The sequence below is a fragment of the Mobula birostris genome, chromosome 21 (assembly GCF_030028105.1).
Source record: "Mobula birostris isolate sMobBir1 chromosome 21, sMobBir1.hap1, whole genome shotgun sequence".
Lineage (NCBI taxonomy): Eukaryota > Metazoa > Chordata > Chondrichthyes > Myliobatiformes > Myliobatidae > Mobula > Mobula birostris.
In genome coordinates, this window is record NC_092390.1 from 10,336,643 (window position 1) to 10,363,822 (window position 27,180).

At 43.4% G+C, this 27,180-nt stretch overlaps 2 protein-coding genes and 1 long non-coding RNA gene across 10 annotated transcripts in view; 1 reads left to right on the forward strand and 2 right to left on the reverse strand.

The window, feature by feature from the left end:
- Positions 1-2,037, reverse strand: part of LOC140185581 (homeobox protein Nkx-3.2-like) — a 90,855-nt gene extending 88,818 nt beyond the window's left edge. For 3 of the 5 annotated variants that reach the window (XR_011882661.1, XR_011882662.1, XR_011882660.1), the window contains exons 1-2: positions 1,507-1,676; positions 1,019-1,181 (exon numbers count right to left, since the gene is read on the reverse strand). The gene's annotated coding sequence lies outside the window, so the exon portion shown is untranslated. Of the gene's footprint in view, positions 1-1,018; positions 1,182-1,506; positions 1,697-1,717 lie in introns of those variants that run through there. The other 2 variants (XR_011882663.1, XR_011882658.1) reach the window with 2 other exon arrangements.
- Positions 84-11,690, forward strand: LOC140185582 (uncharacterized). 2 transcript variants are annotated; one of them, XR_011882664.1, is made up of 3 exons: positions 84-230; positions 10,126-10,257; positions 11,439-11,690. It is a non-coding gene; the product is annotated as an uncharacterized lncRNA (long non-coding RNA). The 2 variants fall into 2 exon arrangements; XR_011882665.1 differs by lacking the exon at positions 84-230 and adding an exon at positions 4,523-4,677.
- Positions 10,682-26,590, reverse strand: nkx2.3 (NK2 homeobox 3). Of its 3 annotated transcripts, none has more exons than XM_072238937.1 (4): positions 26,513-26,590; positions 18,005-18,406; positions 16,243-16,867; positions 10,682-11,182 (listed from the first exon to the last, which is right to left on the reverse strand). In XM_072238937.1, exons 2-4 carry the CDS (start codon positions 18,327-18,329, stop codon positions 11,173-11,175), a joined length of 960 nt encoding a protein of 319 aa, XP_072095038.1. In that variant the 5' UTR covers positions 18,330-18,406; positions 26,513-26,590; the 3' UTR covers positions 10,682-11,172. The 3 variants fall into 3 exon arrangements, with proteins under 3 accessions (XP_072095038.1, XP_072095039.1, XP_072095037.1); XM_072238938.1 differs by lacking the exon at positions 26,513-26,590 and adding an exon at positions 26,370-26,384; XM_072238936.1 differs by lacking the exon at positions 26,513-26,590 and adding an exon at positions 23,493-23,955.
- Between the last annotated feature and the right edge of the window lie 590 nt (positions 26,591-27,180).

A 27,180-nucleotide genomic window follows, 5' to 3' on the forward strand; every position in this document is an offset into this window, starting at 1 on the left:
TGACGTGATTAAGGTGATAGCCAATCCACGCACAGCAAGCTCCCACAGACAGCAAATGTGGTAATGACCTGCTTTACTGATCTTGGTTAAGGGATTAATTTTACCCGAGATTTCGTGTTCGAAGAGTGTCAAGATCGCTTGAAGAGGCAGATCCGTAGTATCCGCTCCCACCCGGTTCCAGCCTTCGGGACTCTCGACTGGGACAGAATTCCACGCCTTTTGTTTGAAAGGTGGGAGTATTACTGCTGAATTTTTATTTAACATTTAAAAGTGTATAACAATGTGCGTTTATAAAATGAAATCCGATATAAAGAAAAGATATATCGAACATTTCTAGCAAAGCCCGTTGAATGTTGTTATAGATTGGGGAATATCGCCATCTGGTGGCAATTTTGGGAGTTCACCTTGATCCTAACGGGAAGAGTTGCTGTAAGTTTAAAAGTTCTAGCTAAGTTCTTTTTTTCACTTTTAACTTTTTGACACTAACTAGAGCAAACGCGAATTCAAATTATATTTTTGCATGCTATATATACAGAACTCAAACATAAAGACCACATGAACTAAAGTTTTATATTATCAATTGCAGTTAGGTTTTAAAGCTCCTGCTTTCGATCTTGTCATTGAGAGGGTTCGTAGGGAATCAGTCCCCCACCGCCATTTTCGTGAATTTACCTTCTTGTGGCTCATGTTAAAGATCATGTCAAAACGCCAAGCTTTCTTTTAAGGAAAGTTGAGCACAACATTTACGAATACTAGGTTCATCATGACAGTATTTGAAACCAGTACAGTTGTCTGTTGGAATCTCTCATCCTAGAGAAGACATTTTCGACAGAATTAGGATGAAGTTTTGAGGGTGAATGGATGCTGCAAACGTTGTTCTCTATTCGGGATGTAGCAGGACATTAAGAAAGACGAAAAGATTAAAAAGAAACGAGGCTGATACTGTGGAAATTATGGTCTTAGTTTACAATTGAGAATAAAAGAACTGAACGCTAAATTTTAAAAGTAATCTACTTACCCAATGTTTCTCCAACCCCTTCCCCAATTCAGCTTTTAAAAAACGTCCATTGCTAATTTTAAGTGTTCGAGCACAACGCGGGGTAAAGAACACAGATTCTGTTCCATGGATGCTGCCTGGCCTGCTGAGTTCCTCCAACATTTTGCGTGGAACAAGGATTCAACTGCGGGTGGAAATAAAGGATACAGATGAAACGAAAGAGCAAAAGAGCCGAGAGATACAAATAAAGAAATGAAAGGGGGGAGCGAGTGAGAGAGAGCGAGAGAGAGAAAAAAATGAGAGAGAAAAGAAAGGAGAGAGAGAAGAAAGAAGAGAGAGAAGATAGAAGCGAGAAAAAAAGAAGAGAGCTAGAGAGAGAGAGAGAGAGTCGCGAGGTACACGGGGGAACAGAAAGAAACGTTGAGGCGGTCAGATACATGGCGAGCGTGTCGTGTCACATTGATGAATCGGGTACCTAGATAAAAAAGGACAGACAGCTGTATACATACGGGAGATACTGGCGCAGGGAGGGAAGCACTGGTGGGGATAGAGGCTGGTCCGCAAAGAGAAGGGTCTAATAGACACAGGCAGAGCGGAACAGATTGAGCAAACGACAGAGAAGAATAAACTGAGAGAGGGGGTGGGGACAGAGAGAGAGAGAGAGAGAGAGAGAGAGAGAGAGAGAGGCGACTAGTAAAAAGTAGGTTCCAACATCCAGACCGTGTTTGGGTGCGAAAAAGCAATGGTCGTTGCCGATGCTGAGCCGGCGGCGGGATTATAGCCTCGCAAAGCAGTCGCATCCCCTAGTATTGGAAGAACGCCCGAACCCGATGTGACAAAGGGGAACAGAGGCTGGCGCTGCCTGGCGGAGATGATCGCCTGAACATTGGACATGGCTGGCGCTGCAGTCTTTCCGAAAGCGGGCACCGTTCAGCGCTCTGTATCACACTGAATTGGGCGACGTCAAATCACACCGGGAGTACACGCTCACTTCGATTCACTATGCGAATACGGAAGCGGTTTGGGGGGTTGGGGGGTGAACATTTTGAAAAATATGCTGACTTTCCTGCCGCGCGTTATCTTTAAAATTCTGTCGGTTGGGAAACCCGTATCGGATGTACTCCACAGATGTTTTATTGTGCGTGGCTGTGTTTGTGGGGATGGACATTATCGCCATAGCAACTGGTATTTTCCAACGTTCTCTTAAAGCGCGGCAGAGCATTTCCACATACAAATACTAACATCATAAAACATCTCATGTCCCCCACCCTAGAAACCTTTGTAAGTAGGCTGTGAAATTTGGAATTCAGTTTAATAACGGGTGATTAAAAACGGGTTGATGCCTCAGAGCGAGGAGAGTGAAAGCCGGTGTGAGGTACTGTAGGGTGGTGTAACGGCGGTGCTTGAACCTCGAGGCGTGTTGAAAATGTCCTCTGATCTTTTAAAGTAAAAGCGAAATGGAAGAGGAACCGAGGGAGGGGCTACGTTGCTCTAAAATATAATCGGTGATATAAACCGAGGAACCGAATTCACAGAGCGACGCGGTTTTGGCGTGAGAAATTCACATTCCCAGCTCTCTGTAAGACCACAGGACCTAGGACCACAATTAAGCCATTCGGCCCATCGAGTCCGCTCCACCATTCCATCATGTCTGAACTACTATCCCCCTCAACTCCCTTCTCAGCCTTCTCCCCGTAACCTTTGACACCCTTACTAATGAAAAACTTATCAACCTCCGCTTTAACTACATTCAATAACTTCGCCTCCGCAGCGGTCTGTGGCAATGAATTCCACGGATTCGCTACTCTCTGGCTAATGAAATTCATCCTTGTCGCTGATCTAAAGGGGCGTCCCTCTATTTCTGCGGCTGTGCCCTCAGATCCTAGACATCCCCAGACTATCATTTCCAGTCCTCTCAAATCACATACATCTATTCTAACACCCCGTACACATATGGTCACCCAAAATGCACACAGAAACATAGATAAACATATAAGATTATTAAGGGATTGGACACGCTGGAGGCAGGAAGCATGTTCCCGCTGATAGGTGAGTCCAGAACCAGAGACCACAATTTAAGAATAAGGGGTAGGTCATTTAGAACGGAGTTGAGGAAAAACTTTTTCACCCAGAGAGCGGTGGATATGTGGAATGTTCTGCCTCAGAAGACAGTGAAGGTCAAGTCTCTGGATGCTTTCAAGAAAGAGATGGATAGAGCTCTTAAAGATAGCGGAATCAGAGGTTATGGGGATAAGGCAGGAACTGGATACTGATTGTGGATGATCAGCCATGATCACAGTGAATGGCGGTGCTGGGTCGAAGGGCCGAATGGCCTACTCCTGCCCCTATTGTCTAAACACATGAACATGTAACATGGGAATGCCCAGATACACAGTCACATTGATTAATGTATTTTAAAAAAACAAACGCACACAAATATACGCATGAATATATATTATATGTCCATATATATTGATTTTGGATGGCGGATGGAGATACGTCTCTATCAAAGAAGGTGTAAGGCGCTCCTTCCCCCTGCTAGCCTGCAGGTGACCCATGGGCAAGGCTTTGCACCTGCTTCACCCTCCCCCCAAGCCATGGGAGCGGGTAGTGGATGGTCGGATGAGCAGCTGGTGTATATCGCACGTCCTGGTTATGTGACCACTGACGCCAGGCAGACAATCTCCGAAGTGTATTGATAATGGCTGGGATCACCCGTCTTGTAAAGACACTGCCCAGAAGAAGGCAATGGCAAACCACTTACGTAGAAGAACTTGCCCACGACATACGACACGGCATATGATGATGATGGCATATAGATTATATAATATCCAGCAAACCTACACAGAGATGCAGCCAGAAAGGGGTCAGTGGTGGGCCCATTTATTTTTTTCACGTTAAATGTCAGTGATTTGGTTAACGGAATTGATGGCTTAACGGACAAGTTTGCGGACGATACAAAGATAGGTGGAGGGGCAGATAGTGTTGAGGAAGCAGGGAGTCTCCCAAAAGACTTAGAATGTTTAGCAAAGAAATGGCTGCTGGAATACAGTGTAGGGAAGTATATAATAATGCTTTTCGGTAGAAGGAATAGAGGCGTAGACTAATTTGTAAACGGACAACAAATTCGGAAATCAGAGGTGCAAATGGACTTGTGAGCGTTCGTGCATTATTCCCTAAAGTTAACTTGCAGGTCGAGACAGTTGCAAGGATGCCAAATGCAGTGTTAACATTTATGTCGCGAGAATTAGAATATAAAAGCAAGGTTGTAATGCTGAGGCTTTATAAGACCTTGGTCAGAACGCACGTGGAGTGCAGTGAGGAGTTTTGAGTCCCTTATCTAAGAAAGGATGTGCTGGCATTGGAGAGAGTCCAGAGGAGATTCGCGAGAGTGATCCCGGTAATGAAACGGTTAACGTATGAGGAGCGTTTGATGGCTCTGAGCCCGCACCCGAGCGAGTTTAAAAGAATGAGGGGGATCTAACTGAAACCAATCGAAAATTGTAAGATTTAGACAGAGTGGACGTGGAGAGCCTGCTTCCAATAGTGGGGAAGTCTAGGACCAGAGAGCACAGCCTCGAAATGCAAGGACGTCCCTTTTAGAACAAAGATGAGAGGGAATTTCTTTCCCCAAAGGGCACCGAATCTGTGGACTTCATCGCCACTGACGGCTGTGGAAGGCAAGTCACTTGAATATGTTTAAAGTGGAGACTGATAGGGTCTTGATCAGTTAAGGGTGTCAAAGGTTAGGGTTGAGAGGGATAATAAATCAGCCAAGATGGAATGGCGGAGCAGACTGGATAGGCCGAGCAGCCTAATTCTGCTCCTATCTTTTATGGTCTTTTAGTGTTATGAAAATGCTATATGTACAACGCAGGTGTAAGGTATATCCGATATTGTTACCGTATATGCTAATAAATATTTTGTCCTGATGAAGGGGTTTCGGCCCAAAACGTCAACTCTTTATTCCAGCGCATCGATGCTGACTGACCTGCTGAGCTCCTCCAGCATTTTGCGCTTGTCACTCTGGGTTCCCAACATCTGTCGCGCCCGCATGTAAGTATATCCTCCATCCCTCTTCCACTGCGGAATTGTACGGTTGCTAGTCTAGCTTTTCTTTTACCTCCTGACAAAATCCGCCAGTTAACAGGTGCTGGCCGCTGCTTTGCAAGCGAACAACGAGCTTTCAGCAAACGTGCAGCATGTGAGTACATATCCTTGCCTGTGTCGTTGCATTAGTGACGCTGCGTTGTGTCCGTGCGTGTCTGCGCATCAATGAGGCAGAGCGAGAAAGGGCGCGCTGGCTTTGTTCAAACACCACAGCCCACCTCTTCGGCGTGGTGTCCTATTCACAGTCCAAATGAAGAGAGGTGTTGGTGTCAGGGCATCTTTGGTTCGTGCTTCTCTTTTTTTGAGGGGAAGGGTCTGAGAGGTGAAGGGAGAAAATGAATGGGGTAATATATGTTATTCAGATCCGATCTGGCCACGCACACAACGTGTAGTTCAAGAGGCCCGGAGGCCTGCGGTTGGAGGACTACTCTGTGTGTGTGTGTGTGTGTGTGTGTGTGTGTGTGTGTGTGTGTGTACGTACCATAAGGTGATATGATGGTATAGGGGAAGAATTGAGCTATTTGGCCCAACGAGTCTGCTCCGCCATTTCATTTTGACTGATCCAGTTCCGTCTCAGCCCCAGTCTCCTGCCTTCTCCTAGTAACCCATCGTGTCCTCACTAATCAAGAATCTGTCAGCCTCTGCCTTAAATATACCCAGCCCCTTGGCCTCCACGCCGCCTGTGGCAATGAATTCCACAGATTTACCACTCTCTGGCTAAGGAAATTCCTCTTCATCTCCGTTCTAAATGGACGTCATAGAAACCATAGAAAAACTACAGCACAGAAACAGGCCTTTTGGCCCTTCTTGGCTGTGTCCTCCGGTCTTAGACTCCACCACCTTGGGAAACATCCTCTCCAAAACTACACTGTCCGGGTCTTTCAATATTCGGTAAGTTTAAATGAGCCCACCCACCTCCATTCTTCTGAATTCCAGTGAATACAGCGATCAAACATTCCTCGAGTGATGAGCTTTTCAATCCAGGAATCATTTTTTTAAAAAAATCTCTTTTGATGCCTCTCCAATGTCAGCACATCCTTTCTTAGAAAAGGGGCCCAAAACTGCTCACAATACTCCATTGCCTTATCAAGCTTTATAAAGTGTGTAAACACGAGGAATTCTGCAGATGCTGGAAATTCAAGCAACACACATCAAAGTTGCTGGTGAACACAGCAGGCCAGGCAGCATCTCTAGGAAGAGGTACGGTCGACGTTTTAGGCCGAGACCCTTCGTCAGGACTAACTGAAGGAAGAGCTAGTAAGAGATTTGAAAGTGGGAGGGGGAGGGGGAGATCCAAAATGATAGGAGAAGACAGGAGGGGGAAGGATGGATCCAAGAGCTGGACAGGTGATTGGCAAAGGGGATATGAGAGGATCATGGGACAGGAGGTCCGGGAAGAAAGACAAGGGGGGGGTGAACCAGAGGATGGGCAAGGGGTATAGTCAGAGGGACAGAGGGAGAAAAGGAAAGAGAGAGAGAGAAAGACTGTGTGTATATAAATAAATAACGGATGGGGTACGAGGGGGAGGTGGGGCATTAGCGGAAGTTAGAGAAGTCAATGTTCGTGCCATCAGGTTGGAGGCCACACATAAAGTGTGTGTGGGGGGGGGCGGGGTGGAGGGAGGAATGACGAGGCTTGTTTTGCTGTTGTCTTGTTGCTTGTTGCATCCTGTTTTATGTTCTGCTGAACATTGTGTGTATACTATGTTGGCGCCGGAATGTGTGACAACACTTGCGGGCTGCCCCCAGCGCATCTTTAGGTTGTGTTGGTTGTTATCATAAACAAGGCATTTTATTGTATGTTTGATGTATCTGTGATAAATAAATGAATCTGAATCTGACACGCTGGTACCTGTTTTCATTCGTTCAGTGTGCATTTAAGTTATGCTATTGTGCGTTAAGTATCCGACGCTGTGTATTGCAATGAGTACACAATTCGACTGGTAGATGGTTGAGTCATTAGTGAATATTGATTTTAAATCCAGCTCAAAGCTACTGCACTACTGGGCAGCAATGATCACTGCACTCCCGTACATCTCTGAGAAATGAGCACGTCAATGTTGTCAAGAGAGTCCACCGGATTTGCCCCTCTAGATCAGGGTTCCACAACGTGGTGTTCACGGACCCCTCGGTTAATGCTAGGGGTCCGTGGCATAAAATAAAAAGGTTAGGAACCCTTGCTCCAGATAGAATCTTCAAAGTGCAATGGAAGTGTCTTCTCCTCTGCCAACCATTTAGCCCCAATTTCACATGGCGAATCCAGGATTCCAAATCAGGACTTCCAATCCGACTTCCGCCCCATCCAGGACAGACAGAGGGGAAAAAAGATGGAAAAAGATGAAAAAAGATGCTCTGAAAGACTCGTTGAAAGGAAGTTTTAATGAAAACACTCCTCCTCCCCTTCTCTTTCTTTTTTTCATTCCTCGCTCTAGCTTCTCCCTTACCCCTTCCCTTCTCCTCGCCTGCCTACCACCTCCCCCCTCCCGTGGACCTCCTCCTCCTCTTTCTTCCACGGTCGACTGTCCTTTCCTATCAGATTCTTTCTTCTTCAGCCCTTTACCTATCATCTCCCGCCTCTCACTTCATCCATCCTACCTGCCCCTTCTCATGACTTCGGCGATCACCTTCTGGTCTGTACTCCCCCACCGCCACCTGGCTCCTTCCCCTTTCCTTCCCAGTCTTGATGAAGGGTCTCGGCCCGAAACCGCGACTGTTCTTTCCCCTCCATGGGTGCTGCCTGGCTGCCGAGTTCCTCCAGCATTTTGTCTGGATTTCAGGCATCTGCAGAATCTCTTGTGTTTCTGTTTTAATTGAATCCCGAGCACGGGGGCGCTTAAAAAATGTTAGATCACAATACACCGCAGAAGCTGGAATCTGGGGCAACAAACGATCTGCTTGGAGGAGCTCGGCGGATCAAGCAGCAGCTGGGTGGGGCGGGGTGGAAATCCTATTGCTGGGACGTCAACAGTTCCTTCCCCCTCCCCCTTCGATACTGCACGGCTCGCTGAGTTCCACCAGCAGATCGCCAGTCGCTCCGAAGTTGAGGGGGAGGGGGTTCTATTCAGCCCGTTGAGTCTTATACGCGCCGAGTCCGTTCATCAGGGATCCCAGCCTAAACGTGCGCCAACTCCCAAGCATTCTCCCACCACCTCCTTTCCTGTCTTAAACTGTCCACAACAGACTCCTCGGTATCCACACATTATCCCCATCCCAAAGGAGGTCGCTCTTTGACAGGCTAGTTCGAGAGTGCGATTTGTCGAGGAGTTCTGCGGGCAAACGAAGAAGTGGGTGTTATTATTCAATATTACTGTGGGCCTCTGCTGCACAAAAAAAAAGCCAGCAAGTTCTCCAGCACTCACATACATTTTGCCCTGACAAATAAAGGTCGGAGTGTATAGATAGGATATATACTCTGCGACCTTAATGAACACAGAGTGCGTATACACCCTGAACTCCCCAACCCAACAAGGGGTCGGCTTAAAGTGCGTTTCCAAAAGACGACTGGTCACTGTTTTTCCTAGAGTGGTTAGTGAGTGGTAATAAATTCAAGGCGGCTGTAGGAAAAGGTTAAATATATTACTAAGCACCTATATGAAAATTTATGTCCTGATTACTGCTATTAAAAGTAATTCTGCGTCGTGACACAGTGAGTAGATGGCGAGGTTAACAGTTCTGGCGGCTCGTGTTCCGTCCTGACCCGTTCTGATGATGTTTGAACATTCGCTCCAGTTACCCTAGTCTCCTTCAACACATCAAATACAAGCTGGATGCTAGGTGACTGTAAATTACCCCGAGCGCGGGTGGGTGGCAGGAATGGGGGGGCGTGGTTATTGACGGGAATGTGTGAGAGAATAAGTTATTCTGGTCAGCAGAGTCGTCAAAGGCAACATAAACCGGATGGGCCAAAGGTCCGCCTCGTGTGAGGAATGTTGGAAGTAGAATGATCTAGCACCCAGAAGCCGGTTTGTAGGTAAACAAGCGGACAACAAAGCTTTCGTATTATTTTGCTGACCAGAGTTTTATTCACGTGTAAGTTATTCTCTCTCATATTCCCATCAATAACCTCCCCCCCCCACCACCACCTTCTCCTGCCACCCACCCACACTAGGGGTAACTTACAGTCACCTAGCTTTCTGCTTTGATTGTCCCAACTTGATTGATTTCATTTCCATGGAAAATGAATCTGTTTCCCTTCAGCATTCTAATGTTAGTGATATAAAACAGACACACCTCTTGCCATTTGTGAAGCGTGGCTTGCTTAAATTACTGTCCGCTCTGATAATACTTCCAGCTCGTCTCTGTGATTCGATTATTTTCCACGTACTAATTAACAACGGTGTACATTTCCAGCCGGAACAGTCAACAGTATTTATTTCTGAGGGGACATCCCTCTCCTCTTCGTCAGACAGCAGATGATTCTCATTGTTAGCTGGACACTGTAAACACTGTGTATGTTGCTTTAAGTCATTTCCCGGACATACAGACAGACAGTCAGACAAACAGACAGACAGACAGACAGACACACACACACACACACACACACACACACACACACAGAGCCTATCATGTCTGGGCCGGTTTTCGGATGCAAATGCTTCTCAGCATCCTTCCCCTGTACAGATCCGTATCCGATTTGTAAGTTTCCATTGAATCTCTCTCCGCCCTTTCAAACCGGGAATTTCAATCAATAACAACAATACGGTGTAAAGATGAAATAACCGCCAGCTCTCCAGTTGTCCTAACAATTGTCTGATGTCTCTGGACTTTGGTTACCGACCCACTGTCACTGAAAACAAAAGTTCTCTGTTTACCACAAGTTTGTGTAGCTCCAGATCAGATCCTCATCGCTCCTCTCCATAATCATTATATCAATACGTATTCATATAATTAACTTGCAAAGCCTGATCTCAGGTCATTTTACCTTGGACACAGGGCCATTTGAGATATTCGCCACGTTTTACTGGAGAATACACTACGCTTGAATTTCATTCGATCATTTAACTTTCTGCCTTAACCAGGTGCTACCTTGACAATCGTCTGTCGGAGGTCCAGCGACCTGGCACACAGCCGCCACCGCGGGCTGATATTGAAAACTCAGGGAAAGGCTTAGAGATGGCCTTTGGATACTCGAAGGATGATAAATTGCGTTGGTAAGATGAGTGATCTGTTGAATTGGGGAAGGGGAGATGTGGTTATTCAGTTTGCATGAATTCAGGTATATCTTGAAAAGTAATCACGCAAATACTAAACTTAGACAATAGCAACTTGATATAATCTTGTTCATACTTATATTTACTGCACGGGATGTAATTCATTTTATTCATATGTAGTCGGTTACTGTATTTTGTTAGCCTTTGTAAAGTAATGGAAATGTCATTCCTGGCATCTTCCTCTCCCTCAGTATTCATTTCGCCTTCTGGTTTATCTTGTAACAAAAATGATAGAAAAAAAGGTTGCATTACAGAAGGACAGATGATCTGATACCAATCGGAGCCTCTCATCGCATTGCAAACACTTACCATCTCTTGGTTAAAGTAGACCGCGGGCATCGCCACTCTGTCGCCACTCTGTCGCCACTCTTATTTACCTGGATTCAATGCGAGGATCTTATCCTGTTAATGTAGGTGTGCCTCACCGGTAGTGGAGCAGCCGGGAAAGTGGGCCCGTCTTCTGGACGGTCTCCACTTAAAAGACCTTCCTATTGTTTCCAACCAATTATCTTCCCATTAGAGTCGCTCGCCCACAATGACACGTTCGTCTTATCTCTGAGGGATGATCGGTGGATGTGTCTGTCCCCTGTAAGCAAGCCGTGGCTAAACACATTGACAGGTCCAAATGGGAATAATGTATGACTACCTTTTAAATGGGATCTCAAAGCCGCTGTAACCCACACTGTCACATCCATTTCCAACACCTATGCGAGTTGCCGAATTTTCACTATCAGTCGGTGTCCGTTTGATGAATATGAGGATCAAATTTCTCGTCGTTATGTGTAGAGTCCTCTTTAGGCGCTGTTAAAGCCATTCCCCTCTTTCGGTCAATTCCATTGGGATGCTGAAACCTTATCAATGGAAACTAACAAGGTATTAACTTCATTGTTCTGCAAAGCGCGCAGGAGTTTCTTACCGCAGAACACGAAGAAGCGGCATATGTTGGTGGAACAAACAACCGGATCGGGATTACATTATTCTCGTTTGTTAGGAGACGCTGCACTGGAAAGCGCCAGATTACGTTTCCTGAACAACAACTTTAGATTTCTTTGTAATTAATTGATTATTAGAACTACAGGTGGCAAAGAGATTTGTGAATTGCGTCTTGTTCTTTTACACAGCATTTAAGATGAATCGGAGAGCACGCGGGGTTAGAAAATGTGGGAACCAGGATTACAATTGGATCCAGGAATACACGGTAAGCGAGGAATCTCGGGGATGACAGAGGGACTGGAACATCATATTACCGCTGACACGGCTTTAAATCACAACCCAGCAGCTTGTAAATCTAAATTTAGTTAAGTAACTTTCGAACGACAATTAAAGCTAATCCTACCTTATCTTCTTATATCATGTTAAATTTGTATTAATATTGGGGCAATAAACCCCAAAATATTACTTACTTTATTAAATATTAATTTTTGTAATTGCCGAGTTTGTCTTCTTATGCACATTGGTTGGTCGGCTTTGTGTGTAGTTTTTCATTGATTATTGTGTTTCGCTGCACCTACTATGAATGCCCGCAAGGAATGCATCTCAGAGTAGAATATGGTGACATGTCCGCACTTCGATAATACAATTACTTTGAACCACGGATTGCTTTAAAGAAGAAATTCAATTTAGTTCGCCTTGGCTCATGGAAGAAATTTAGCAATGCTATGCCGCCAAGGCTCAGAGCCTCAGAACTGTCCAGTATCCACTGAAATCACCTTGTAGGTTTCTTACCTCAAGGGTAAATAAGGATAATTGGCATGACCTACACGCCAGAATTAAAACTGATGAATTAAAACTTCTGATCAATAGAACAATGTCACATTTGCTTCCAAAATAAAGCAGCAAGATATTTGTTGGGAGTACAACCGATTTCTTTCCAATATCTGGAACACTTTCTTCTTCGAAGATGTCAAACCCGAATAATTTCTAATCCCACGTGCTCTCCCATATCACTGATGCTTCTAAAAGGGGAAAAAAGCAGTTCACGAATCTGTTCGCCATCTGCAGTGCTCCGCCGGACTCAAAAACAGTTACTTTCCCCAAGCAGTAAGGCCGATCAACACCTCCACCCAGTTACCCACCCCTCCGCATCCTTATCTTCACAACTACTTTATAATTTCCTATCAGTCACTTTATGAACTGACACTTCTGTGCCTAGAGTCACTTTATCAGTCTATGTATATAAGCTATTTTATGTACTTATATTTCTTGTGATTTTATTACTGCATCCGATCCGAAGTAACAATTATTTCGTCCTCCTTTACACTTGGGTATTAAGGATTAAACAACGTTAAACAAAGCAATTTTAATAATTGATTCATTACAGAAGAATCCGGAGTTGCTGTTTGGGAAACGTAATCTGACATTTTGCAGAACCGCGTCTCCCAACAAGCAAGGATAATGTAGCGCTTTTAATTGATCCGAGTTGTGAAATGTAGCGAAGTGAGGTCAATCCAATTAATCCATTTCCAGTACTAAATTACATTCGGCCTCATTGAAACTTAACTGTGATACAGGGGTTTAACCCTTAGGATCAACGAGAGAGAGAGAGAGAGAGAGAGAGAGAGAGAGAGAGGAATTAATGTTCCTGTGTTGATATACAGAGTTCAGCCTGTATTTTCACTGTATTTCTATATGAGTATTAAGTAGATTTCCATTTTCCTGTAATTTCCGTGCTTATCAGTGAACAAATTAGAGATTCCCATCACTACGTGTAAAATAAGTACAATGTGCACACGTGCACTGTACTAGACTATGTAAAGTTGTGTGTAAGGATGCAATCTCGGACACGTTAGCACACTCCAATAATTTATATTCACGAATAGGACAAGTTTCGTGTACTACTGAAAAATGAAGAATTAAATCTTCAGCTTTTCTTCCAAAAATAAATCTTATTTGATTAGCAAACTATTTTCAACATGCAAGAGAATTCGCCGAGATTATGTTTCTAAAATAATATTACAAGTATAGGCTTACATTTAAAATAACATTCATGTTTTCGCTAAGGGGAAGGGTTCATGCGAGCCACTCTACTGCACAGGGAAGTCTCTGCTAACTGTGATTTAAGAGCTATGACTGTGAGGTATTACATGAAGTTCGGGGGCGGGGGACGTGACATTTCCGGCTTTCTCTCCAACGCGTTCTGTTTTATTTTTGCACGCCATGTTGCTTTTTCCTTGCGACTTCTGAGAGTTCTATTCCTTCGGAGAGTTTGGATTCATTAAAACACGGATGTACATTTTAAACAGCAAAACATAAACAGCCCCTTAACGTTCTGAAGCAGTTTCTGTGTTTTCAATCTATCAGATTTATGAAACTCATTTCCTCTAATACCTGCTATATTGTTATCTTCTTTTTTACCCTCTCGTTGCCTGGAAAAGTTGTGTCGTTCTCTGCCTCCCTTTCCCATTCTTGTGTCTCGCAATGTTACAACAAGAAGAGGAGGGGACTCGAAACTTAAAAAAAATATCCTGGCAGACTTGCAACAATAATAATCCTGCCCTGGCCAGCTTGCCTCCCGCTGAATCCTCGGGCTTCAGACGGCGAGCTGCTGCGGGAACTCCCTCCCTCCCTAATCAGGCGCCTTTCACCGAGGACACACATACAAAAGTTAAGATGGAGGGAAGGGTTGGGACAAAAAAAGCAAACAGATTTTGGGCATCGTTCTATTAATCAGCCTATTAAATGAGGCATATTTACCAACGTCAATCTCGGCGCTTTAGGGTTTTGTTTCGGGGCGAACTCTCCGTCCCTCCGACACACAACTTTTGTTCTGGAAACTAGTAAAAGCCATTGTACGTACCTTGCTCCCTAACTCGGACATTCTTTCAGTGTATTTAGGGCTCCTAATCACACCTCTCAAAGGGCTTTTCTCTCCTCCCTATATAATAACTTTCTCTTTTCACGGCGCTTGGCACTTGAACAATTCGTGCCGAGTGTGGCAGGAGATGTCCCTTCCTTCCCTCTGTGCGACGCAATTTAGCAAAGACCATAGCCATACAAAAGCGGCTAGCTGGGCGGTTTTGCACAGCATTTGAATAAACATTTAATTCGTTTATTTTTTTTAAACGCACACACAGAATTAAGTTTCATCCGGGGGTACATTCTTTTTAAAAGACTAACAATTTTAATTCTCCACACTGAAACTAGAAACAAAGAAGTGACTTAAATACTTGAGGCTACTTTTTATTACTTGTGAGCTTTCTGAAAGAGTTGAGGTGGTGTTTTCATACCTAGCCGAACCCTCCACTGGTGGCTCCAGTACGAGGATCAGTTAAAATGTGCAGAAATGCAAACCGGGTGCCTGCAGTTGTCTTTACTTCGCAAAGCTTTTAATCACGCTTGTATGTTTAAGCGACGCGTGCACTCTTACCGGCAGTTATCTTCAGGTACAAATGTCCAATCACCCAACACATGGGAAGATATTTTAACTGCTGTTTTAAAATGAGCAACGTTTTGTTAATGTTCCTCGTGTTTTTTTATATATACCGGAGCAGTCGTATAGTTGCCTATCAAAAAAATACCGGACCCAAAACAAATATGTCTGCACAAAGTACATTTATGAACATATTGCACCTGAACGTTTATTTTTTAATTCATTTAGTGTATTCCAACAATTCTTTGTATAGTAGTATGTATTATACAAGCCGGGGGAGGGGAGTTCCTTCACTAACAATGGCTATGCTATATATACAACTTTATACATGTCGTTTAAAATTTTTACAATCACAACTAAAGTACAATTTAGATGATCATTCTGCAGAATGCATGATACACTTTTTTTTCGGAGAAAAATGTAGACACGTTAATAGTTCCTTCGTTCTGGTTGGGAATTTGTAGAGATTTCGTGGGGTATTTTTGCTGATACCGTGTTTCGAGGCACTTAAAGCAAACCTAGTCTCCTCCCTTTCAGAGAGGACTCTCTAAATGCCGCATGACTTCACAACGATGCGGAAGCGTTCTGGGGTCTGTCAAATCACCCTGGGAAATAGGGGCATCGATGATACCAATGGGGATGGAAGGCTGAGTTCAAACATTGTTTCCCTCTATATGGGTGGCCTTGAGTAAAATCCCATCGCGGCAGCTGGAAAACTTGAGATGTTAAAAAATACAACGGAAATAAATATGGCAGCAGTTAAGGGCCCTAACTATTTTTCCCCACTTTGGAGAAGGAAACCAATCTGGTCTTCTGGTGACTCCAGACCCACGTCTGTGAGGTTGCCTCTGATGTGGACAGGCCTTACCAATTGGGTTCAGCTCTAGAAGGCGGCAGGTCGCCTTGACCGAACAGCGCGGAGCGACGGGCAATAGATACAGTACTTGCACCCGCATCTGCAAGGGAAGACGAAATTATTCGTAGGGCGACTCTCTCTCTCTCTCTCTCTCTCTCTCTCTCTCTCTCTCTCTCTGCTATTCCAACCCAAGCTCTCAGTGGAAGAAATGCTTGAATTGTCAGGACGCGAGAAATGATGTGAAATGAACGTGGTATTCCACTAATTTAAGGGTGTGGCTGGAATTTATCTCCTTTGTCTTGTTTCCTACCTCTCTACCCCTCCCCCTCCCACCCACACCATCCTGTAACCACTGTTGGTCAAAACAATTCAGGAGGGCAGAAGATGATCAGGGTTGGGATGTAACATTGCTTAAAATGGTTTATATGTCCTGAGGAAGCCTAACATTCAATCAAACCATACCGTGAAAAATTACACGATTTAGGAAATAATATGTAACATTACAGACAGGAGGGGCATATTAATATTTGGCGCCCAGCTTTGCACCGGGTGTCGATCAACACTGGCTTTTCCAGTCGGTGCTCGTGAAATGTAATGATAACGGTGGGTGGCCCTTTTAAAAAAAATCGAATGACCGACATATAAAATGTTCAGAGACACCTGATACATCCAAAACGACTGAGCTCACAAGACTTCTTACCAGGCCCTGATACCTTGCAGAGTTCCTTGGCAAGCGGGCATGGCCGACGCCTGATGTGTCTGTGTCTGCATCGCGCTGTTCACGTTACCGAGATCCACGTTCATAAAGGCATTGGGCGCTGAGGAAGGCTGCAGTGACGGGATGCTGGTGTACGTATAGTTCGCGTTATAGGCCGGGCTGCCGCCGTAACTGGCGTAGGAGGTTGGGTAGCCGTTGTAAGCATACGCGTTGGCTCCGACGCTGTAGGGACTGCTGTAACTTTGGGATCCTGCTATGCACGGCTTGCCGTCCCGGACCAGCACGGGAACGGCCACGCGCCTGGGCGGGGGTGGGTGGTGGTGCCCTGCGAGCTCCAAGGATTTGTCCTGGCGTTGTCTCTTGCACTTGTAACGCCGGTTCTGGAACCAGATCTTCACCTGGGTGGAGGTCAGTTTTAGACTGTTTGCCAGGTGTTCCCTCTCCGGCGCGGATAGGTATCTCTGTTGCTTAAACCTCCTCTCCAATTCAAAGACCTGAGCTTGCGAGAACAGAACGCGAGGTTTCCTTCTCTGCCTCTGCTTCGGACGCTCCGCATCTTCACTCCTATTATCCTCGCTTTCTGGAGACTTCTTCAAGCTGCAGTTCTCTGCGCAAACACAAACCAACCATTAGTATCAGGAATATTAGTAACCCTAGGCACTATTGCCTCTTACAACAGGGTATGAGATTTCCAGATCAGGGAATATAATTTTTAAACTCGCCCAGCTATTAAATCCGGGGTGAGAGGGTTAATCTCCTTCAAAATAGATAAGTTTAAGGAGATGAATATCACCAAGTTTGGAATTCAGAAACTGCTTCTAATTTCCGCTAAAGTAACATCTTGGGCTGCTGAATCATTGGTCTGATTTAAATTCACATTCAGGGTTAAATTCACATGCAGCGTATTAAATAAAGCCTTTAAATTTCATAAAGTAAAATCACCCTAATCTTAATCCTCATAATTTTGTGAAGGTAAATTTCTCATTGAAATGCTAATTTTATACCTCGAGTTGATGCATCCACATACCAGCACACTAACAATATTAAACACTTTAATTGAATACCTGAGTTTACGAATATTTTAATTCTAGTCACTGATCACCCTAAAAGTACATGAACACAGGATATGTATCCATTAATGGAGCTTGTTTGAATATATTCCTAAACACGCTGTTACAGAACCACTGAAATACAGGTGTGACAGTGGGACCAGCGAACACATTTCAGAGTTTTTAATTACTATTTCAAAGAGGCGGGATATAATTAGTATAAATCTCTAAGAGTTTTGGAAATACACTCGGGATTTCCACTGGAACCCAGTCTCCACTTTTCCGATTAACAACTATTTAAAATGACACAACTCTTTAAGTAAAAGTATATTTTTTTAAAGTAAGACATCACCTAATTAGTTAAATCTTGCAAGAGTACTATCAATACTCAAGTACGCTCGAAAATATAATTAATATGTTTCTAAACTCCTCGTTCATTATTCAAGGTGTTACATTACAAGCTTAATGTTAACATTATATTTCCGATGGCTTTTTGAAGACCATTAAACCGATAATGGTTAAGTTCGCTTGAGCATCACCACATTTGCAAAATAAACTTTTGGGGGCACGTTTTTAATGCACTTCCATCTCAGTACAGGAGCATTAAACGAGTAAACCAGAGGGTTGTCACATTGTTTCACGTTTCAATCAAACGCTTTACAAAGGGGGGGGGGGGATCGTTTTCAATTACTTACTCTTGTCCCGGTCCCGCACAGTCACGTCTCCTAGTTTGTTTTCGCACGGACTCCTGAGTGCTCCGTGAACATAAAGCTCGGGAGAAAGGCTCACGTCCCCCTGACTGTCTTGCACGGACAGAGAGTTCAGAAAGGAGATTTTCTCCTCGTCATCCGAGAAGGTGGAAATTTCTCCCGCGGCGTGCATGCAAGAAGACGGCGACTGGAAATGAGACGTTAAATCCTGCCGCAAATGATGCGTTACTTGCTGGTGCGAGTGCTGCTCCAGATTTAGGATGTCTTTCACCGAGAATGGCGTCGACGTGACCGGACTTGGAAGCATCATGCGACGAACTTAGTACTAAATTCGCCAGTTTAATCACCACTCTTCTTTGAAAAATCCAGCACGCTGTTTTCTCTTTCCTAAATTGCAATCGAAAACAAAAGATCTCAAACTCCCCGTAATTGCAAATCTTTCCCCCTGTGCCTTGTACAATTTTACACGCAGCCACTGTGGAGGAGGTAGGGATTTTTTTTGCCGCAGTTAATGGATTGCACACTGTGCAGATTCGCCGAGTCCAGTTTTGTTACTGCTCGGCCACCCCGGGAAGCGGGTGACGTCACAATGGAGAGGTGGGCGGGGCCAGAGCCCGGGGACGTCGTTTGTTCCCGATTGGGAGCGCAGGGAAGCCGGAAAGCGCGCGCCCAGTGGTTATCCGGTCGCCGATTGGCCGGCCGGACCGTTCACGTCTGCCCCCGACGCGATCCCACCCCGCCCCCAGCCAAAAGAAGGTCACGCGCTTAGCGCAGCTCGGCAGCCAGAAAAGGACGGGGCTGCCTCAGCTTGAAGCAATGCAAAACGTGATTGAGAATAGTAACTGTTCATTATTGCCTTGATATTGTGTAGATATTTACTTTAAAGCACAACACAAAACGAAATACACTTTAATTGATTACGTTTAACTCTTATAATTGAAATACAAATTACCTGGAAATTTTACATACTATATTTTTTAAAAGCTCTAAACTTTCCATATTTGCAATGAACACATAAGTAGTATTAATTACTTATGAAACATAGTTACTGGAAGCGATTAACTAAGCAAAGCACAAAAATCACTGCTAATGGTGATAATTTTACTCAGTGATGAACATTATCTACGTTATTAATTGCAGTGTCCCGGTAAGTTAGTGTATCTTTTGGGCAGATCAACCAAGCCGGGTTGTGAAGCCTCGGCCGCTGAGTATACTTAAGACAAGCGATCGATATGTAGTTTAGATGCTACGGAGAGCCAGGGAGACGAGGCAGAAAAGAGGCGCTGAGTTAGATCAGTCAAGATCTTACTGAATGTCAGGGAGGCCGCAAGTGGCCGAATTACCGAATCTTGATGCAATTTTTAAAATATGGTTACTATTTTCACATCTAGAACATTACAAAGAATTATCCACGTGCATATATTAATGTATAATATCCAATGGTAAAAGTAATTAGGAATAGATAAATTACTACAACTTATCTTGAATAATTAGCTCTCTGTAGCTGCCAGTATACATCACAGTACATAAAGGGCATTACCCTTTTCTGCATATTTCAAACACACCGATCACGTACCGAACATGGGCCAATAGTGTCACGTTCTTCGTTTCTTTTTGTGTTTTTTTTTCAGAACCAATAATGTGTGCACCCTACCTCTGCCCCTGTTGTTTTTGGCCTCTGGATATCTTGCGGGTTAAACAGTGGAACCGCGCTGAGGGCAGCGGGAAAGCGAGACAATGAACGATCCGCGTGGGGCGGGGGATCAACTTCGGGAAACGGGGAGCAATCTTGTAGAAATTTCAAACTAAAAAAAACCACGACATGCCCGCGTGCTGTGGTAGATAAAAACTGCTTGGAGACCTTCGAAAAATTAGTCGACTTCAACATTTAATTTTCCTCTTATCTGCTTTTCCTCAGCGCGGATACAGAATCTCGCTCACTGCTTAAAAGAATTCTGAGTAATGGGAAGATAATTTTTAAACAGCCAGCAAAATTTATAGGATTTTTTTTTAAAAAGCTTATATTATAACGGCCTCAAAATAACATTAGCTGAGGATGGAAATGATGTTGAACTTCGAGAACGTTGGAGCAACGGATCGTCTTATCCCGGTAACATTCTTTCTCACCAGGATCTTGAGGGACGATTTAACTGCGAACCGTCGCCCATACTGAGAAAGGCGTTTTTATCGGGATTGGTATATATTTATATATATTGATCAGATGCCATTGTTTCAATGGAAATGCTGTTATCTGTAATGTTTCCAGAATTCAATAAACATTTTCGTTGTTCAAATACGACAAAGGAAGTGTCATATAATTTGCCACAGTGTAAATTACTCTGTCCACTTCAATCATAACATCCACCATCCTTGCTCGCATTGAATTGTTTACATTTCTGTAATCTGCTGTTTTTAAAAACTTGAGATTAGTGTTATCTAATCAACAATTGCTCTCATCCGTCTCTTTCTTTAAAGCAACACGTTGGCGTGATTGTAAGAAACATTAACTGCGAATAGCCAAATTTTGACTGTGCCTCGACGGTAGCTCTCCTTGCGGGAGTATTCTCCCAAAATCGGATAATTTAACAAATAGGTGCATTTCGTCCCGTTTTCATTGTAAAGATATTGCTTGTTTATTACATTTAAATGAAAACAGCGGAAGGTTATATATTACACGCTAGTACGTGGAAGGCTTCGTATTCGTGGAAACTTCTGAAATTTTTCTAGCATTAATAAAGTTGCGAAATAAACCTGCAGACATCTCTATCTCAAACGTATGAAGCAATCAGATGAAGATTACCACTATGATGGATTCACAATTCGAAAAGCATATTTCACGACCACTTCTGTTTCCTTTCCGAAATAATATTTAAATAATATTTAAGTGCCGATTAATTCGTTCTCTGTTTTGTTTGTTTATTTATTACGTTTTGTGTTTGCACAACTTGTCAGTCTTTGTGTGTAGTTTTTCATTGATTCTGTTCTACTTCTTTGTTCAACTGTGAATACCTGGAAGAAAATGAATCCCAGGGTAGTATTTGGAGACTTATACGTACTTTCATAATAAATTTACTTTGAACTTTAATTACTCTGGTATCTGCATTAACTTTATTACACTCATTTCCCCACACTCAACGATTCAGGAACAGCTCCCGCCCCCATCAAGTTTCCATTAACCATTGAACTTTCCGTCACGTTCTCCTCCTTTTTTTGAACTATTTATTAATTTTTGTAACTTAGTCATCCTCCGTCTGCACTGTACTGTTGCCCTAACAAATTTCACGTTAGGCAAGTCAGTGATAACGACTCCGATTCTGACTCTGTGGTCGATCGGATCAGTGCATTTGTCGACTCGAAAACTCTCCAGTGTCGGCTCTGTGGAACTGAACACAGAAGCGTAACTAAGTACGTTGCTGTTAATTAGTGGTAATTTAATTTAACATTATTCTATTAATTAGTTCAATTATTTGCAACCCGTTCCTCGCAGGGTCAACTAAAGCAGCAAGAGACTATTCATTAATTCAAGCCTTCAGCTAAAGCAAGAACTACCATGACACTACTCAGAGCTGTCAGCGAACGCATTAATTCATTAATGCTTTTAAGGATTGGTAAAGAGCCGGTTTCAAACAATTAGAGAGGCTTCTACGTAGAGACAATGAAATTGGATCCGATTGGAAATTGTACCGCAATAAATAAAGAGACATTGAAATGATAGGCATAAGAAGTTTAAATCATACATCATCACAGGTAAACACTAATAATATTGTTTACTGTACTATCTGATCATTTATTCCGGTTTGAGTTTTTGGCCAAATATCTCTACTTAATTTTTAATCATTTTAATTTAAAATTTCTCCGAATTTACGGAAGCGTCGTTCATGTTTTAATCGTTTGCTTATTTCTCCGTAAGCACGTGTGATTCGCCTATAGATAGATCTGCTGAGAGCAGAAGTCACTTCAGAAGCCTGCATTATGCCAAACCGCAAACTGTGCCGATAACACGCGTAATGTAACTCCTCTCTCCTACCACCTTCATTTCTCAGAAATGGAAGCTCCAACTCAAACTTTGGATAAGCTCCCAGAGAAGCAGGCATGGACTTGTGCGGCGTTCTATTTGTATGATTTAAATATAAGAGGACACTTTATAACGGCGCTTACATAATGTTGCCGTGTCGGTATACCCAAGGATAGCACCACCGATGTTCGCCGACATCTGATCGTTCATCCGGATGTACGTTTTAACGCGAGGAACGTTCGCCACAGGAGAGGGCACAATGTTCTTTAAAACATACCTACGAGGCAGTACAACAGAGCAGAGGCACGGTTTGAAGTCATAAACATTAGGAGACTGCAGATGCTGGAAATCGAGCCCTAATGCAGGTTTTCGGCTGTTTATTCATTTCCATGGACGCTCTCTGGCCTGCCGAGTTCCTCCAGCATTTTGTGTGTGTGAACGGTTTAAAATGATTTATTTTTCACTTGCTCGGAAATTAAATTGTAGGAATAAACGACCATAAACCACTTTCATCCACTTGGCTCCTCGTATATTGATGAGCTACGATTTACTTTTGACTAAGTTACAAGGAAGTTGACGGATGTACAGGTCTTGTTTTATCCATTAATCCTTTCAGAACAAATTAGAAACATAGAAAACCTACAGCACAATATAGGCCCTTCGGCCCACAATGCTGTTCCGAACATGTCCTTACTTTAGAAATTACCTAGGGTTACCCAAAATACTCTATTTTTCAAAGCTTCATGTACCTACCCAAGAGTCTCTTAAAAGACCCTATCGTATCCGCCTCCACCACCGTCACCGGCAGCCCATTCCACGCACTCAGCACTCTCTACGTAAAAAACTTACCCCTGACATCTCCTGTGTACCTTCTTCCAAGCACCTTAAAACTGTGCCCTCTCTATACATTCTATGCATACTCTTTACCTATATAATCTCCGTTTAGGTTAGCGTGTAATAAAATAATCGATGTGATAAGAACTAGTTTAACAACTGTAAAAATATATGAAAGTTGAGAGTTACTTTCGCAATTCAGTACGTCTCATTTATCGATGCCCGTGAATAACACAACTCTTCTGTACATTAGGACGTTTCTGTGCTCCGATGAAACAATTTCGTTTCAAGTTGTTTCCAACGTTTCAAACAAAAAGAGATTCTGCAGATGCTGTTAGTCCACAGCAACACACATAAAATGCTGGAGGAACTCAGCAGGTCAATAGTAAGTGTCTACTGTTTATAGCGCAACATGGATGCTGCCTGACTTCTCGAGTTCCTCCAGCATTTCGCGTGTGTTATTTCAGTGTTTTAATTCTCCAGGGCCACAACAGGTAGCTTCATTAACTTATAGAGTGCAATTTTTTCCCGTCCTTTTGTCGTGACTAGGCGCAATAAGTGAAGCAAGCTGCAATCTTTACAAGACTAGCATTTTTACAAGCATCTCATTAACCGCGCAATTACCTCTATTTTCCGAGCTTCCATTTAAAAAAAGGTAGTGCCGCCGTACTTCGGACCGCGATCACCGGCCGCACGGCGTTGCGCAGTTTTCAAAACCTGTCAGAGGGAGAAAATTTACTCGTTCATACACCCGCCTCTGTCTAAATACCATTTCTATTTCTGGTGATATCTGGACTTTAACAGTCAAAGATTTTAGCTGATTGACCTAATGTGTCGACTCTAAATTATGAATCTCCCCGCATATCCAGATTTCCCAATTTCCCAAGTTTCCAATATTTAACAATTAATAACTACATTCTTGCTATCCTGTTCATACATACAATTAAATCTACTCTCTGCATTTTTTAACGTTTCCAGTGCGGATTCTCAATTCACTTTAGTTGCGGGCAGAAACTACTGCACGAAACAGCCATGAATTCAAACATGTTACATTCCACCCCTTTTTATCTATTTCCCAGGCGCCCTTTGAAATTGACATTTAATAGGGCCATCACCGTGATGGTTGTCAAGTTATAAACTGTTAAAGCCATTGGAAGTTACTTTATTAATCTAACAATAATTTATAGGTTGATTCTGCCAACCTAGTTTACTATCCGCGACACGTTAAGTAAATCTTTCCTAATATAAATAGTAGCGCTGCTTTAGATTTCTCCAATCAGTTTCACAACCCGGGGGAAGTAGTTTAATATCGCACAATCTCTATTGCCCGTGCTTGTCTTTTAAAGCCGATAATCTCTGGTTTATTAATACCGTATGACGTGAAAGGCACCCATCTATTTCAATTAAAATTCCTTCGGCTACAGAGTGTTGGCGGTGTCGGCCGATAGGATCTGACACTATCAAGACTGGCTTTCCGTTCTGGAGAACTGCAGAATGGTCGTAGCTTGGCAGGACCCTCTCTCTGCACGCTGGGGAGAGGTTTTACCAGAGAGTGAGAACGAGAGTTGTTAAGCGACCTTAAAACCTCTCTTTAAAAAAATGATAGAGCGACTGCAGATAACACAATCGTGAGTTTCGGCAGCCTGCTAAATATACACCGCTTTGAATAGAAAGTTAGTGGTTAAAAAAATCTACAAGGGAACCAGAAACTCCGTGTGTTTACCACATCCATTATAATAACGTTTTCGGAGGCCTGCTGTATATCTGTTAAAGCGCCAGTAGTTTATCCAAACTGCTGAGCTCCCCACAGACTTAATAAGTACCCGCTCACCGTTACAGACTTGCTACTGTGAGGCACACCGGCCACGCAAGAACGAGGTGGCTGGAGGGTTTGGTTTGCAGCCTTAGCTTTTCAGGCCAGAGATCAGAGATCAGTCACCAAGAAATCCCCGAACATTCACACACACACACACACACACACCTTTATACACGCAAGAATGTGACATTAAAACCTCATCGAGAAACAATCGCGACATTCAGAGCACCATCGCAAACGGCACACAGTCGCCTACGTTTACACAGTACATTTACCATACAGTGTGTCATACCCACGCAGGCGCGCGCGCACACACGGGCACAGACGGACACGCGCGCGCGTTCACACAATCACACGCGCGCGCGCACGATAGAAACTCCATCCTTAGATTAGGACCAAACCCGCTACCAAAGTTTTAGCATGGTGCTAAGTAATTACATTAAATGTATACTGTGGTTTACAATATATTAACATTGACAAGAGGGCGAGGTCAAACCTTAATCAGGAACAGAAGCGTTTCTTTTCTGATGTAAAATCTCTTATGTGCTAGAAGAGGAAGGTTACTTATATCAGCGCAACACTTCAAATACCAGGCATGTTAAATGGATTGCTCTGTAAGCCCGAAGGAGACTGGCAATCCTTTATCCCTTAAACTCGCCATTCCAAACAAGACGAGAAAAGATGTTTAAATTCAGGTTGTTTATTCTCCGGATACATGAGCATCCGGGGCCTTTGAAAGATTATTTCCCTCCCTTCCAACAGTATAAACAAGAATTCACATTGCCTAGCTATGACCAGATAGCAATAAATCACAGGGTAGCTTTTTTTTGCTGGGAAAATAGCTGTTGGCGAGACTTTACGGCGATTTTATTTTTGCTGTTGTTGTTGCCTTGCGATTGGGAACTTTTCATTTTCCTCGCCTCATTATTTCCACTATTTCCAAATTCTTGAATATCGAATCAGTTACAGCTGAAGACGTTTAAGCTCGCGTTGCTCCCTGTAAAGCTTCAAATCTGTAAATATTATGCTGGTAAACGGACCTGCGACTCAAAATATACTTCCTGATCTGTGTGAAGTATTTTACTGCATGTGTACGCGTAACCATGTTGTTATCTGCATTTATAAGTGGGTTGGTAAATATATATTCCGTCTGTGTGCGTGGGCACCAGTAAGTAAATTCATATGTGTGAGTTCACAATTTTGTGCTTATGTTGATAAGTAGATCAACAAGGTAGCTGTTTGCGAGTCTCTCTTTGCAGTACGTGTACGTATGGATATTTATCTGCATAAATGTGGGGTCGCGGGTGCAGAAAGCAAATCATGGGTGTTCGCTTCATAGTATAAACAGTAGTTAGTTGTATCGTGGATTGACTTCACGAGAAGAATCGCCACCTTCTTACAAACACTTCGGCAGAGTGGAACCTGATGGTAAAAACGCGAAATCTTTCACAAGTTTCCCTTGTAATGGTTAATTTGTAACAGGTTTATTGTTGTCATGTGCACTGAATCTTACAGTAAATTAAATAAGCAGGGATAATCTCAAAAAAATTAATTATAGTGTCAGAACTATTAATGCACGCGTTCAATTAATCTACCTCATGGAAAATCTATAAAGTACCAAATAAATTATCAGGTTAGCAGAGATGATTTAAGATGCTTTAAACCGTTAACATCCTGTACCTCACCTTTCAAATACATTGTAAGCATTTCTCCTTTCCAGCACTTCATTCAATTTGATTAGCACACAATGTTCAGCAGCTAAGTAATAAACACAATATCTGACCCACCTCCCCCCGCCCAAAAAAAAGCTGGATAATGCAAGTGATACCGTTAGTGGTGTTTCCGCCTGACTTCTCTTCCAACGTTGGGAGATTGTCGCAAGTCTTGTTTGAATAAAGGAGATTCCTCATATTATCGGAGATCCCTACGGCATTTGCATGTGTGCATGCTTTACCTGGCCCAGCAAGGTGAAAGAAAAAGAAGAGAGAAAAGCTACACCTGTCACACAACACGGCGCCACTGGCAAATGCTTGGGTGCTACTGAGACTCCAACAGAAGACAGCTTGATAATCCCCATCCGCTCGCCATCAACAATATCTTGTTTAGATTGAAGCCTCCACTCTCTTCACAGCGCTCCGAGCCCAGACTGTTAGTGCAGACAAACAGCTTTTGTCTTTAAATGGAGAAACGGAGACACAAGCTATTTTTTTCCATGATGTAATATCTCGCCGACAGACTACAATCCTAAACCACCCTAAACTAAACAAGTACAAGAAACAATAGGTAGAACTTCTCCCCCTCCCTCTCCCTGCACACAACCTCCCCAAAACGTTTCGCTTTGCAATGGGGTTGTGAGGAAGTGAACGGTGTACCATTGTCACACACACGGGCAACACTCATTATTAATAAGACAATGTGAACCCACGGTAATTGCGTTATTTTTTCACCACCAATACAACGATAAGTCAAGTCACACCAGTAGAGTGGCAGCGATGC

Bases quoted from the DNA above. Each gene is read 5' to 3' on its own strand.
- nkx2.3 (XM_072238937.1), bottom strand. From the start codon at position 18,329: ATGATGCTTCCAAGTCCGGTCACGTCGACGCCATTCTCGGTGAAAGAC. The intron at 16,868-18,004 runs GTAAGTAATTGA...GTGTTTGCGCAG, and splicing joins TGTGCGGGACCGGGACAAGA to AGAACTGCAGCTTGAAGAAG.